Below are 14878 nucleotides of genomic sequence, written 5' to 3'. Positions count from 1 at the left end.
TAACAACAAAAATGGTTTGTTTTTCATTTCTGAAATTGTGCATATCCAAAAAGAGAATGAGGCTACGATATAATGGTCATGTTCAGTTCACTACAAAAAGATAATAGCTTTTTACTCTATGAAGTACATGTACAGTACATTATTGTAGTTACACCATTCAAAATAATTAATATTCTAAAACCTTAACAACAAAGATTAAACATTTTATGAAAAATAAAAAGTTTAAAGCATAGACTTGTGACAGTCTCCATGACAACAGGTGTAAACAAACTAACCCTGCAGGAGCATTGAACGGTGCAGCTGATCAAAGCACAAGAAATGCCGATTAAAAAAGGAAAGAAGGGAAAGAAAGCAAAGGGGTGAGTAAAAAACGTATTGATCGGCCTGCTTATTTCAATATGCCCTTGCGTTTGGAAAAAAACAACAAAAAAAAACGCGAAATCTTAAGATATTTTTACTTTATGATTTTGATATTCGCCTTTTTCACAAGTATTTTCTAATCTAGAAAAGGAAAGAAAGATGGCAAACAAGAGTCAAAACGAGATAAGGAGTCTGATATAGAGAGGGCTAAAGCAAACGTGGCTCTGTGGGAGGCCAGGTGTGACCTGACGGAGACTTCGCGCGTGGAGTACCGTGAAGCGGCGCGAGGACTGAGCAAAATCAACCAGCAGCTCACTGACCTACAGCACAACACTGAGAGGAACAGCATCGAGATCATCGCTGTTCTGAGGAGCAAAGACCTGCAAAACGAGGAGAAGGTGTTTTAATGCATTTGATTGTTAAAGCTACAGTACACATAAGATATGACTCGTGTGCTACAGTTTTTGTTTTTTTCCCCCTTCATATCCAGCATTGGAAACTGTCATCATCTACTGACCCTCATTGTTACAAAAACTTAAAAATTCTGTCCTTCCACTGAACGTCCATTACACCTAAATTTTGATGCTACTAAAAGTTTATAAAGAGATCATAAAAGTAATCCATATGAATCAAGCAGTTTAATACAAATCTGAGGAGGCAATGCTTTATAAAATAGGTTTAATTATATATAAACATTGATCAACTAACATATATGTGGCACTTAAAATATTATAAAATGAAAGGCGTCACACTCAAGAACCAATGAGGTTTGTTCTTGCACAAATACAGTTGAGCCTACCATAATGCCCTATGTATGTGCATTGATCAATGCTTATATGTGAATAAAAGCCTAAATTAAAACTTTTCATCATTATATAAAGTGATTGTAGACTTGGATTAAACCGCTTGATTAATATGGATTAATTTATGATCTCTTGATAAATTTTTGGATGCATCAACGTTTTGATATAATAGACTTAAAGTAGAGTAACCCTATAAAATGATATTTTCTCAGATAATGGCACTGGAACAACAAATACAGCTTGAGAAAACAAGGGCTTCTCAGGAAAAGGAGAATTTGGTAAGAAATGCCTTTCCTCAAATGGGAAAACTGGGCTAAATTCATTCTTTTTTCTCATCATTGTGGTTTGAGGTTTATTTTGTCAGTTTAATGTGTTAAATCAAAGATGACAGAAAATACATCAATAAAAAAAAATCATTAAATCCTGAAAATACTGGTCATATAATTAGAATATCATCAAAAAGTTGATTCATTTCACTAATTCCATTCAAAAAGTGAAACTTGTATATTATATTCATTCATTACACACAGACGGATATATTTCAAATGTTTATTTCTTTTAATTTTGATTATTAGAGCTTACAGCTCATGAAAGTCAAAAATCAGTGTCTCAAAATATTAGAATATCACTTAAGACCAATACAAAGAAAGGATTTTTAGAAATCTTGGCCAACTGAAAAGTATGAAAATGAAAAGTATGAGCATGTACAGCACTCAATACTTAGTTGGGGCTCCTTTTGCCTGAATTACTGCAGCAATGCGGCGTGGCATGGAGTCGATCAGTCTGTGGCACTGCTCAGGTGTTATGAGAGCCCAGGTTGCTCTGATAGTGGCCTTCAGCTCATCTGCATTGTTGGGTCTGGTGTCTCTCATCTTCCTCTTGACAATACCCCATAGATTCTCTATGGGGTTCAGGTCAGGCGAGTTTGCTGGCCAATCAAGCACAGTAACACTATGGTCATTGAACCAGCTTTTGGTACCTTTGGCAGTGTGGGCAGGTGCCAAGTCCTGCTGGAAAATGAAATCAGCATCTCCATAAAGCTTGTCAACAGAAGGAAGCATGAAGTGCTCTAAAATCTCCTGGTAGATGGCTGCGTTGACTGTGGACTTCAGAAAACACAGTGGACCAACACCAGCAGATGACATGGCAGCCCAAATCATCACTGACTGTGGAAACTTCACACTGGACTTCAAGCAACATGGATTCTGTGCCTCTCCACTCTTCCTTCAGACTCTGGGACCTTGATTTCCAAATGAAATGTAAAATTTACTTTCATCTGAAAAGAGGACTTTGGACCACTGAGCAACAGTCCAGTTCTTTTTCTCCACAGCCCAGGTAAGATGCTTCTGATGTTGTCTCTGGTTCAGAAGTGGCTTGGTAGCCCTTTTCCTGAAGACGTCTGAGCGTGGTGACTCTTGATGCACTGACTCCAGCTTCAGTTCTCTCCTTGTGAAGCTCTCCCAAGTGTTTGAATCAGCTTTGCTTGACTGTATTCTCAAGCTTGCGGTCATCCCTGTTGCTTGTGCACCTTTTCCTACCCAAATTCTTCCTTCCAGTCAACTTTGCATTTAATATGCTTTGATACAGCACTCTGTAAACAGCCACACCTTTCAGTAATGACCTTCTGTGACTTACCCTCTTTGTGGAGGGTGTCGATGTTCGTCTTCTGGATCAATGCCAAGTCAGCAGTCTTCCCCATTATTGTGGTTTCAAAGAACAAGAGATACCCAGAATTTATACTGTAGGGATGGTCATTTATTCAAACTCAAATGTAAATATTCTAATATTTTGAGATACTGATTTTTGACTTTCATGAGCTGTAAGCTCTAATCATCAAAATTAAAAGAAATAAACATTTGAAATATATCAGTCTGTGTGTAATGAATGAATATAATATACAAGTTTCACTTTTTGAATGGAATTAGTGAAATAAATCAACTTTTTGATGATATTCTAATTATATGACCAGCACCTGTAGAAATAAAAGTCATCCATTCATTCCATCTATACAGCAACTGTATGCAAGTCAAAGATAATGATAATGCCATTTTTGTATAACTGAAAGTTTCCTCGTTGTGAACTTTAATTTGAAGACTGGCTTTTATTTCAGTCATAAAGGATCATATATAATACATAATACTCAATAGTTTCATTTTTATAATAAACAGTTTCTCCAGTCCACTGTTATTTTTATAAAGGAACTGATCAGGTCACTCTTGTGCTCACTGCCTTGTTGCTGACTGCTCAGCGTTTCTCACTGATTGTCATCATAGGCCGCTCGGTACACGCTACAGATCAATGAGCTGGAGGAGAAGTTTAAGAGGAGATCTAGCGAGTTCGACATGATTCAAGAGGAGCTTAAGATCATCAATGACTTCCTTAAGAAAAAGCCTCAAATGGAGCAAGAACTCAAAAATGTATAATTCATCCTATTTATTTCATGTACACAGATGCAGAGGTACTAGTATAAAGTGCTATGTCTGTTATAACATCACCGTTGTTTTGTGCAGATGAAAGAAAATGTGGACAATGCAGATCTAGAACACAAGAAAACACTTGCAAGAATGGAGCTAAAGTTCTTCAATAATAAGGTACATATACAAACAACATTTCAACAAAATCTTCCTCATTCTCTCTCAGTGTCTCTCTCATTCTGCATTCATTAGGTTCATCTAGAGAAGGAAGCTGAGCAAAAGATTGCTGTGCTTGCAGAAAGAGCTCACAATGAAGCCATCATGTAAGTATATTCTCCATCTCTCCGAGTATCCCAGAACCACTACACATTTCTACCTGATGCCTTTGGAACTGTTTGTGAGATACATTTTGCATGAGTTAAATGAGATGACATCCTCCATCTTGGCCCTATCAGACAGCTGGATGACGCATCTCGCTCAATGTTCAAGGAGAATGTGCGTCTAAATAAGGCATTGGGTTACCACATCAAAGAGGTGGAGGATCTACGGAAGAGAAATGCAGCGCTGGCAGAAGAGAACCACATCCTTGATCTGCATAAGGTGACACACACCACATTTTTTTTTCTCAGTTTTTTACTTTTATTTAGCAAGGATGCATAAAATTCATTAGAGATGACGGTAAAGTATTTTATATTATTACGGTTATTTTACATTATTACATTGTATTAATTGTAAATTATGTATACTATATCAATTAATCATTAAAAATTATAATTACATCAACTTTCTTGTGCACAAACACACATATACACATGCACAAATTAAGTGAAATTGAAGATTAGCTCAATTAGACCCTTGTCTACTATAAACTTGCCTTTGAAGCAGCTGATGTTGATAATGACCAGTTTCATTGAAACCCACAATTTCATTCATCTTGCAGGAGAGGAGTCAGGACACCTCAAATGACACCATCTCTAAGCTTGCAGCCCAGCGGAGCACAGTCACTGAGCTGAGGGCGAAGGTGTTCACACTGGAACAGGCCCTGGCCTGCATGGTGGCTGAGTTTGAGTTGGACAAGGCTGATATCAAGCAGCGTGCTGCGGTCAGGTCTCAGGCCGGCGGTGTAGAGCTGGACAAACTGCAGAAGCTCCTGAGCGTACGAGACAGGGAACTGAGCCGAGTGAAGAGAATAGCCCGCAGTGTAGTGGAGCAGCGCTCAGACATGGAGGTCCTCTTCCATGAGGCTCTGAGCCATGTGAAGCAGGAGATGCTAATGCACAGGTGCACTTCAGCATTTATTCATTCACTCTATTTGCAAAAAAACACACAAAAACATGCCTTCACTGCATGATGTAGCCTGTTGATAGAAAGCAGTTTGAATGCACCCAAAATGTAGAAGATATATGTGACCCTGGCCCACAAAACCAGTCATAAGGGTCAATTTGTTTCGAAATTGAGATTTATACATCATCTGAAAGCTGAATAAATAAATTGTTAGGATACGACAATATTTGGCTGAGATACAACTATTTGAAAATCTGGAATCTGAGGGTGCAAAAAAATCAAAATATTGAGAAAATCGCCTTTAAAGTTGTCCAAATGAAGTTCTTAGCAATTTATATTACTAATCAAAAATTAAGTTTTGATATATTTACAGTAGGAAATTTACGAAAAAAATCAATAATTTTGACCTATACAATGTATTTTTGGCTATTGCTACAAATATACCCCAGCGACTTAAGACTGGTTTTGTGGTCCAGGGTCACATATAGGGCCATTTCCCCCACGACTTGTGTCTTACAGTAATTTCACGAGTTCACACTTACATATAATAAATAGAATATAGTTTATGCGTATTTGGCGTGCTGTCCGAGGGGAATTTTGGCCCAAACCCAGAGTACCCCCCACTACAGGTTAGGACAGGAATAGTTGTAAGTGCGGAGAAGGGGTGGCGAAGGGATGCTGGAAAACTGTCAATGAACAGAGGTACATCTGCTGTGTATATATACATGCCTCTTATCTTGTTAACTGGATTGATTACTGATTGAGCTCCTCTCTTGTTAATTAGGTTAATTATCTGAACGTCCTCCTCCCGAACTTTGTTAATAAAACATCATATCAATTGATATATTTAAGACATATAACACTAGCAAGAGTGCTGTTTTTCTTGATTATCAGAACAATTGTGAATGTCATGTTGATTTTATAAAAAAGTTCATGAAAAATTTGTTAGCATTTTTAGTTGCATATTAGACAATATTGTCTGGTTTTGCTACAGCAGAATTGTTATGTGTCAACAAAAAAACATTTTCTTTTCTGAATGAATCCACGTTTTGAACAATTTTAATTTAATGAATTATTCAATGACTGAATGAAACAGCTTTTTGAACAAGTCTTTTGAGTGAATGACTCAGTTACTCAACTTGTCCAGACAGTGACTTTCTGCCACCTACTGGTGGTTTTAGATTCATATTTCATATAAAATAAAAAATTGCATAGCATTCTTTATATAATTGTAAATGCAGTGTAAATGCATTCAAGCCACCTATGAGCTGCATTAAACTGTCTGTGTAAATACATCTAAATGCCACTTCAGATTCAGCTTCTGTGCCACTTATGTGCCATATAATTTTTTTTTCAATATCATACACCTCTATTTCATTCTAGAAATAGAAGCTAACCAGCAAGAGGTCCAGGCTCCATTTTATTGCAAAAACTTCAAACCATTTTTAGATCAATTATATTATAAACTACATTGTGTTATCCAGACAGGAAGCAGAAGTGAATCATAGCAGGCGGATGGATGAGTTCCTATCAGGCAGAACGGAGAACGCTCACATTCACACCATCAACAAAACATCCCACAGCACTTCCAGTGGTATAGATGAGGCTGAAAAAGGGTGAGGATCTCATGCTTATTTTGTGTTTTTTATTCTATTTTCAAAATTCTCTTCGGATGAAATGATAACTAAATGTGTTATTACCTGAATGATGCTTTTTCCATTAGCAAAACTGTCTGTAACAATGCTGTGCTATTTCATCAGCAATCTGAAGAAAGCCAAAGTGAACATATCAGAGATGACCTGGGAGCAAAGAGAGAGAGTTCTCAGACTGCTCTTTGCTAAAATGAATAGATTGAAATCAAAGTAAGTATTTATTATTATCTTACATATTAAGATAAATCATACATTTGTCATAATCTCTTAGATATGGTATCATCAAGGTATCATCTACCTTGAAAGAAAAAGCAGAGTTGGTGAGACAAAGATAGTGATAATGACATTTAAAACCCCTTATATGCACCTCTCAGTGACAGTTTATGTGTAACAAAAGGAATTTCATAAATTTCAAGACACTGATTCAAAGGAGTAACACATGTATTTTCATGGCACTTTTGTTTTCTACAATTCTGAAGGAAACCAATTCATGCTCCAGCTCTGACAGACTCTGAAGGGAACCAGTGTAGCAGCAATCCAGGGTGAGAAATGCCTACAGTTGTGTATGGTTTTCTGGTTGATAAAATAAGAGTGGACACTTACCAAGTCATTTTTGGAAAATTATTCTGAACAACAAGCATTATTCATACAAAAGTAAAAAAAAAACTTGTCTGCTCTATACGTCGGTTTGACTTTGCAGCTCATCAGAAAAAGAAAAAACAATGGTGCTGAATACTTTCTGAAGTCTTTTTGTTCTGCATCATCGCACATTGACTTCGGTTTGTCTTTTCCACAGGAATGAAGAGGAGGAATCCCATGCGACTTTTTTAACCCAAGCATCAGTTTCCAGTATGAGCTCCAGTGGAAACTCCAGTGCTCTGCCAGACCTGTAGATCATCTGACCTCATCACAGTTAAGAGAGCGAAATAATGTCAAAGTATAAGTTAAATATTGCATATTAGCTATGAAATATCAGGAGGTGTTCATGAGGCGCTAAACTACAACTTAAAAAAAAAAAAAAAATGTTTGACATGGCATTGAAGATTAGAGGGAAATTGAGTGAAATAATATTCAGGAAAGACTTAAAATGTCTTGGCATATATCCACCCACAATATATTGCAAACAAACAATTCAAACAGTATTTAATATTTAAAAAAATAATAAAAACAGTTTACTGAACATGGCCATAACTTTAACCTTTCTTATTTATGTCTTCTGATCTAGTTTTATGGCTGAATTGTTTCATAGACATTGAATTACAGCATAACTAAATGTAACTAAAATAACATTTTAGTGGGAAGATGGTAAGATTGTTATCATGTAAGGTAATTTTCCTAAGAAATGTATTTAGAAAATCTAAGAAATGCTATATTGTTAATCATTAAGCGGTGATTCATATTAAATTTACTGAAAATGTACTGTATTAGTTCTTTGGCCTACAAAACAAATGTGAAAGTCAATTTAGTTTTTAGACATTTTTATGTTGTATTTGCAAACATTTAGCCTATACTGTAAAGAGGCTGTATTTTCTGCCGTCATAAAGCATTAGACATAATCTTTACTGATGTTTGTGTCTTTATTATAAGGCTTATATCTTCAAATGACAAGAATGCAATTTTTTGTTCTGTAACCATGTTACAAAAATCATTTTCATGGACAGATACAGAATATATCATTTAATTGCACAGCAGTTGTACTGAACATTGAGTGATGAGCATATCATCAGTCAGCAGATCTAGAGATCATCAGGATGGCTTTACAACATGACCTCCCAGCACACTTATAGTGCTGCTCATGTCCCACAAGTAAATATAGAAGACTATTTATAGCTTCTCATACACGCATACAGCAAAACAGCTGCTCGGTGACCAAGCAAAGACTCAGTACTAACAAACCAAGATCTTCAAATCAAACCCTGACTTTGAAGGACGCGTAAAGGTAAGAACTTAAGTTCAGAACTGGTCTATACTATAAATGAAGTTGTGTAGACATTTCTCATTATTTTAAGCAGAATGGGAGACTTTCAAAACTTTGAACAAGACTTCTATCAGTCTGGATATTATATGGACAGTCAGCAGGAAGATGTATATGGCTATGATCCAGCCTACGTCAATCCAGACTACCATGAAGTGTGAGTGTAATGTCGCTTTAATATTTCATTTATTAATGTATATCAGCTAATGTGTTTCTTTGTGCAATTTAATTGTTGATTCATCATTTACTGTCTGATCATCAGTGATAATTCCGCACGTTTAGCAGATGAATATACCACTACAGCATCTTATACTGGACAGGTGTATCAGCCTGTAGCACCACCGGAGCAAACAGAATATATAGACTCATATGAGGAAGAACCACCGCTCTTAGAAGGTAATAAAAATCAGCAGAAAGCTGCTTGGTTAGAAAGTGACTTCTGTGTGAGCTGTAGTACATACATCACTGCACTAATGATAATATTTCTGTAATGTGGTTGCACCTTAACGGGATAGTTCTGCCCAAAATGAACATTCTGTCATAATTTACTCACCCTCAAGAATTTTGGTAACCAAGCAGTTGCCGGTGGCCATTTACTTCCATAGTATGGAAAAAGGTACTATGGATGCCGATGGCAACATGCAGTTGTGTTATGAACATTCTCCAAATATCCTTTTTTTATGTTCAACAGAAGAAAGAAATTCATAGAAAGTTTGGAACAACATGAAGGTCAGTGAATGCTGACAAAATGTTCATTTTTGGGTGAACTCTTTAACACTGAAAACTTGCATACTTTAGCTTTGAAAACATTTGACATTGTATGCATTAATCAAACTTAACAGAAAATGTATGTTGAATGAAAAATGTGTGTATTTCTTCTCAGAGTTGGGCATTAACTTTGACCATATCTGGCAGAAGACTCTGACTGTGTTAAATCCACTGAAGCCTGCTGATGGCAGTATAATGAATGAGACAGACCTCACTGGGCCTGTTCTCTTCTGCATTGCTCTGGGAGCCACACTATTGATGGTACAAACTACATCCTGAACCTTTGTGAAACCGTTAACTAGAGGTACACAGTGATTTGTATTGCACAGAGGAAGTGAAAGCACATGTAAGGTCCAGAGCATGTACCTGTGGATTTGTGTGTGTATTCTCTCGGCAGGCAGGGAAAGCACACTTTGGGTATGTGTATGGCATCAGTGCTCTGGGATGTGTGGGGATGTACATGCTGTTGAACCTGATGAGCAGTTACAGCATATCCTGTGGATGTGTGGCGAGTGTGCTGGGATACTGTCTCTTGCCAATGGTGGGACTCTCTGCCTTTGCTGTTCTTTATTCCCTTCAGTGAGTATCCATAACTTTATAGAAACATTTACCATTTCTTTGAGTGTTTTACAGCCACAACAAATAAAAAAACTGTTTTAGACCACAACATATGTCCAAGTTTATTTACATTTTCCATACATTTTTAAATATAAAGGTTCATTATTGGCATCTGTGGCCCATTCACACCAAGAATGATAACTATAACCATAAATATTTTAGCATCTACACCAATGCACTGTGGTACCATCAGAATGAGAGTTCACAAAGCTGATGAAAACATCACAACAATCTACAAGTAATCCACATTCAGTCCATCAATCATCTTGTGAACCGAAAAGCTGTGCATTTTATAAGAAACAAATCCGTTTTAACTTTAAACTGTCACTTCTAGCCAAAATACGAGTTCATAATCCGTAATAATGAGTCGTATTAATTACTTGTTGATTATTGTGATGCTTTTATCAGCTTTTGGACTCTCGTTCTGACGGCACCCATTCACTGCAAAGGATCCACTGGTGAACAAGTGATGTAATGATAAATTTCTCCAAATCTGTTCAGATGAAGAAACAGACATCTTGAATGGCCTGTGTGTGTAAAATTTTACCCTAACCCCATATTTTCATTTTTGGGTGAACAATTCCTTTAGATGCTCAAGTTCTTTAATGCAGGATGGCTTCTGATTGGCTGTTTTTATTATTGTTTATGTGTTCTGAAATTGATTGTAACCAAATTGTTTTTCTGTGTCATTATCATTATAGTTGCTATTCTTTTAACTTTAGAACAGTTTTTAAAACTATGTCTTTATTGTTATCGTTAAAAATGATCATGCTTGGTGTGAACAGACCTTTGACATTCACTGAACCTGTTTAATAAAAAGTTCTTTAAATTAAATTAAATCTTTAAATTATTCAAATGTTCTTCACACTTATAAAAACACAGTTGTTTAAAGAACTGTTTAATTAAAACTTCTTTGGGGAGCCAAAAATAAACCCTTTTCGGGAACCTTATTTTTAAGAGTGTATAATTTCAGGTATGTTGCATTTGAATAACAAGTGGCTTTTATTTTAATGCAGGGGGCTCTTGGGAACACTGTTGGCCTTGTTTGTGATTGGCTGGTGCAGTTTATCAGCTTCTAAGATCTTCAGTTCCACTCTTGACATGAGTGGGCAGCAGCTGCTGGTGGCCTATCCCTGCGCTCTTCTGTACGGGGTCTTCGCTCTCCTTACTGTCTTCTGAAAACTATTCTCAACTACTATCACTCTAAGATCAGATGAAAATCCAGTTTGCACATAATTCACATTGCGTGTCAATGTTGCAGCAAATCAAAGTTACTGTAAATTTTTATCAGATGAATAAAAAACAAAAAGCTAACTTGAAGAGCTAGATTAGCTAAATCATTTTTGATATAGGAATGCATGCATAATCTGATGAATGATGGATGAATCAAAAGTTTATATTCCAAAAAGTATTAACAAAAATACAAAAAGGTTGGTGTGACTTTTTAAAATTTTATTGCATTAAAACTTATGAGATATGTATAAAACTTGATTACAACATGTTATTTTCTAAAAAAAAAAAAAAAAAAAAATCACAATAATTTCATCACAAACAATTAAAGGTCCGAATAAAGAAAAGGCACCTCAAACATAGGCAGAGAACGTTCTAAGTAACCAGTTGACTTTACAGATCCCTTCAGTTCCTTTTTTCAAAAAATGCTTTTGCAAAAAGTGAATATAAAATATATTTACAGAACGACAATATACACAAATATTGAAAATCACTTAAAAAAAGAAAAACATTGGCCGCTGTTCATCACTTCCACACGCTCAAGCCTGATGCGCATCCACCCAGGGTGACGTCCTAATTTGTGACCCAGCATCCTCTGCTGCAGGATATCCAGGGCTGTTTTCAGACAAAATCTCATGGTCTTTTAGGCCGGTTCATAATAAGCGGATCCTTTGAAAGACACACATTATAGATTAATGGTGAAATAGTGTGAAACAACCTCAATAATATTAACAAGTAACAACTGGCAATAACCTTTAGAGTCATAACTATGAACAAAACTGTAATTAACTTGTTATTAGCAATTAGCGAGATTAATTCTTTTGCGGTTTCTTCAAGAGCAAGTAATTATTTTTAATAGTTTGAACATATAACTGAATTTATAAGCAAATTTATTTAAAACTCTTTGATCTAGAAGTCTCTACACAAATATAAATTATGCCACACAAGTTTTAATTTAGTTTAAAAAAATGTTAAAGTAATAATAAAGAATGTGTAGGTGTGTCCAAACTTTTTACTGGCTGTAACACTTTTACATGGTAATGTAATTATTTATTATTATATCTGATAATATATAGTGATACTGTATATATGAAGTGGAGTAATAATTTTCCTCTGAATCATGAGACTTTGTTGGGTGCATCTCATGAAATCAAAAGGAAAAATAAATGATACTCTGTATAAAATGCCTATATTGTCGTGCTTAACTGTCATAGCAACAATGCACAAGATACAGTCTTTATTTTTCTAAGGATGTTAGGCTAATGTTTCCTATTTCTTGTGATTTTTAGGTGAAATATAACCTGGACATCATGTTATTCTGTAAACATAGCCTCTTTCTTACAGCAATTAATCGGTCATTAATCCTGAATGAAGTCTTAATGAGGGTGATTGAGTTCCTTTTCCCAGCTATTAAAAACTCACCCATCCATTCTGCTTTTCTTCTTTTAGGCCTACAGAAAAAACCTGCACAGCTGTATTAAATAGCAATAAATGTATTTAGTAATTATATTGCTCCAAATAAAACTTACCCCATACATTTTGGACAGGTTGTTAAACAGCACCTGTCCCGCGCTCACTTTATCCCTCACGCCCCGAATAGTTCCGTTCTTACTGAAGATGTTCACGCGTTTTCCGGTGAAGAGCTTCTCCTTGGTTGCACTCGCGTACATGAGCAGCTCGTCCGGTTCGCTGCCGCTGTCGTCCGGTTCTGGCCCCAGCAGCAGGCCGCTCAGGTGGCTGTTGGCCTCCGTGATAACGGGCGAGTTTGCTCGCTCCGGCTCGGAGCTCGCAGTGGTGTCGGTGTCCGCGGAGTCTTCGAGCGCGTCTCTGAACACCTCCTTCAGGACGCGGCCGCTGTGCGCCGACGCCACGCGGAACCGCACTCTCCTCTCCGCTCGCTCCTCCTCAGCGCGGGATGTGCGTCGCTCCATTCTGCCGGCAAAAATCTACATTATACAAATTTTGGTTGCCTGAATTTAGAGTGTACCCCAGGTAAAGTGCATGCCCTGACATTAAAGGTCTTGCCTGATAAAGGCAAGAGGGTGTCAATTTGACACCACATGCATTAATATTTAACAAACGCTGTCCATGGAAACCGTGGTGACCGACTTGTGCTCTCTTATGAATAAAAGATAACTCACGTGTGGCTTAAAGAACATATTGTGTGTGTAAACTAATAACAAAAGCACCTAAAGTGTGAAATAGTCTACGAAATATTAAACCTAGTAGCATCCTCAAATAAATAATTCTAGAGCTTTTTTTCAGAATTAACTTCAACTTTCTTAGCCACTTTTTGTTTTGGTGTAACCAAATGGTGTTAAGGTCAACTTTTAAAATTCAGGTTCATGCAAGTGTCCAAACAGAATATTCGGTGAAGTTCATCATATTAACATGTCCTTCCTCATAGTTTGACAATCAGAAAGTGTCCAAGACATCTTGTCTCCGTTTTGATTAATGTAGCCTGTCAGTTCATATTCTGAAACCTACAAATTTCATTATGTGAAATGTTTTGAATACAAGTGGATTTTTGCTATATGTCCCTAAAATAAATGGTCTATATTTCTATATTTTGCTATAAAATGCAAAGACATATACATGTTTGATTGTGGCTTAAGTGTCCAAATACACCGTATTAAGTATTTGGACATCAAATGTATATTATACATACAATATAATGTTTGACTTTTTATTTATTTATTTATTTATTTTACAGTAATATATTGACAACACTGTTATTTTTAAGAATATTCGTTGGTACCTTTTTATGTACAATATTTCATCTACAGTATCTCACAGAAGTGAGTACACCCCTCACATTTTTATAAATATTTTATTATATTTACCATGCAGACCAATTTGATGCAGTCTGTGGCGTATGGTCTGAGCACTGACAGGCTGACCCCCCACCCCTTCAACCTCTGCAGCAATGCAGGCAGCACTCATACGTCTATTTCCCAAACACAACCTCTGGATATGACGCTGAGCATGTGCACTCAACTTCTTTGGTCAACCATTGCGAGGCCTGTTCTGAGTGGAACCTGTCCTGTTAAACCGCTGCATGGTCTTGGCCACTGTGCTGCAGCTCAGTTTCAGGGTCTTGGCAATCTTCTTCAATCTACGCCATCTTTATGTAGAGCAACAATTCTTTTTTTCAGATCCTCAGAGAGTTCTTTGCCATGAGGTGCCATGTTGAACTTCCAGTGACCAGTATGAGAGAGTGAGAGCGATAACGCCAAATTGAACACACCTACTCCCCATTCACACCTGAGACCTTGTAACACTAACGAGTCACATGACACCGGGGAGAGAAAATGGCTAATTGGGCCCAATTTGGACGTTTTCACTTAGGGGTGTAGGTGTACTCACTTTAGTGGCCAGCGGTTTAGACATTAATGGCTGTGTGTTGAGTTATTTTGAGGGGACAGCAAATTTACACTGTTATACAAGCTGTACACTCACTACTTTACATTGTAGCAAAGTGTCATTTCTTCAGTGTTGTCACATGAAAAGATATAATAAAATATTTACAAAAATGTGAGGGGTTTACTCACTTCTGTGAGATACTGTATGTAATCCATTAAACTCTATTTTACATAAAGATAAGATATCAAACCAAATAAAAAATATTAATTCAACATATTTTCATTATTCATTCCTTTAAAAATACTGATGGGAGATTTGAAACTATACAGAGGTCACAATCCTAAATCTTAGCAAAATGTGAAGCATTTTGATTGTACATACATATAGCCTATTTAGTTTATATTGAGGGCT

General features: G+C 36.6%; 3 protein-coding genes across 7 annotated transcripts; 2 read left to right on the top strand and 1 right to left on the bottom strand.

Annotated features, from left to right (window-relative positions):
• The first annotated feature begins 263 nt into the window (after positions 1-263).
• bbof1 (basal body orientation factor 1) lies at positions 264-8060 on the top strand. Of its 3 annotated transcripts, XM_058796128.1 has the most exons (12): positions 264-359; positions 506-758; positions 1376-1441; positions 3437-3580; positions 3674-3754; positions 3830-3900; positions 4033-4177; positions 4518-4858; positions 6346-6477; positions 6622-6723; positions 6993-7055; positions 7310-8060. In XM_058796128.1, exons 1-12 carry the CDS (start codon positions 319-321, stop codon positions 7404-7406), a joined length of 1536 nt encoding a protein of 511 aa, XP_058652111.1. In that variant the 5' UTR covers positions 264-318; the 3' UTR covers positions 7407-8060. The 3 variants fall into 3 exon arrangements, with proteins under 3 accessions (XP_058652111.1, XP_058652112.1, XP_058652113.1); XM_058796129.1 differs by lacking the exon at positions 3437-3580; XM_058796130.1 differs by lacking the exons at positions 1376-1441; positions 3437-3580.
• A 124-nt stretch (positions 8061-8184) lies between these two features.
• Positions 8185-11065, top strand: zgc:123321 (Protein YIPF5-like). The gene is made up of 6 exons (XM_058795898.1): positions 8185-8452; positions 8526-8645; positions 8751-8884; positions 9372-9517; positions 9654-9835; positions 10891-11065. Exons 2-6 carry the CDS (start codon positions 8527-8529, stop codon positions 11051-11053), a joined length of 744 nt encoding a protein of 247 aa, XP_058651881.1. The 5' UTR covers positions 8185-8452; position 8526; the 3' UTR covers positions 11054-11065.
• A 572-nt stretch (positions 11066-11637) lies between these two features.
• grxcr1b (glutaredoxin and cysteine rich domain containing 1 b) lies at positions 11638-13301 on the bottom strand. Of its 3 annotated transcripts, XM_058795900.1 has the most exons (3): positions 13246-13301; positions 12634-13036; positions 11638-11773 (listed from the first exon to the last, which is right to left on the bottom strand). In XM_058795900.1, the coding sequence occupies exons 2-3, from the start codon at positions 13033-13035 to the stop codon at positions 11738-11740; spliced, it is 438 nt and encodes a 145-aa protein (XP_058651883.1). In that variant the 5' UTR covers position 13036; positions 13246-13301; the 3' UTR covers positions 11638-11737. The 3 variants fall into 3 exon arrangements, with proteins under 3 accessions (XP_058651883.1, XP_058651882.1, XP_058651884.1); XM_058795899.1 differs by lacking the exon at positions 13246-13301 and having other exon boundaries at positions 12634-13207; XM_058795901.1 differs by lacking the exons at positions 11638-11773; positions 13246-13301 and adding an exon at positions 12526-12555 and having other exon boundaries at positions 12634-13207.
• Between the last annotated feature and the right edge of the window lie 1577 nt (positions 13302-14878).

This window comes from Onychostoma macrolepis, chromosome 13, assembly GCF_012432095.1.
Source record: "Onychostoma macrolepis isolate SWU-2019 chromosome 13, ASM1243209v1, whole genome shotgun sequence".
In the NCBI taxonomy this organism is placed as follows: domain Eukaryota; kingdom Metazoa; phylum Chordata; class Actinopteri; order Cypriniformes; family Cyprinidae; genus Onychostoma; species Onychostoma macrolepis.
This window is presented reverse-complemented; position numbering and strand designations above follow the sequence as displayed.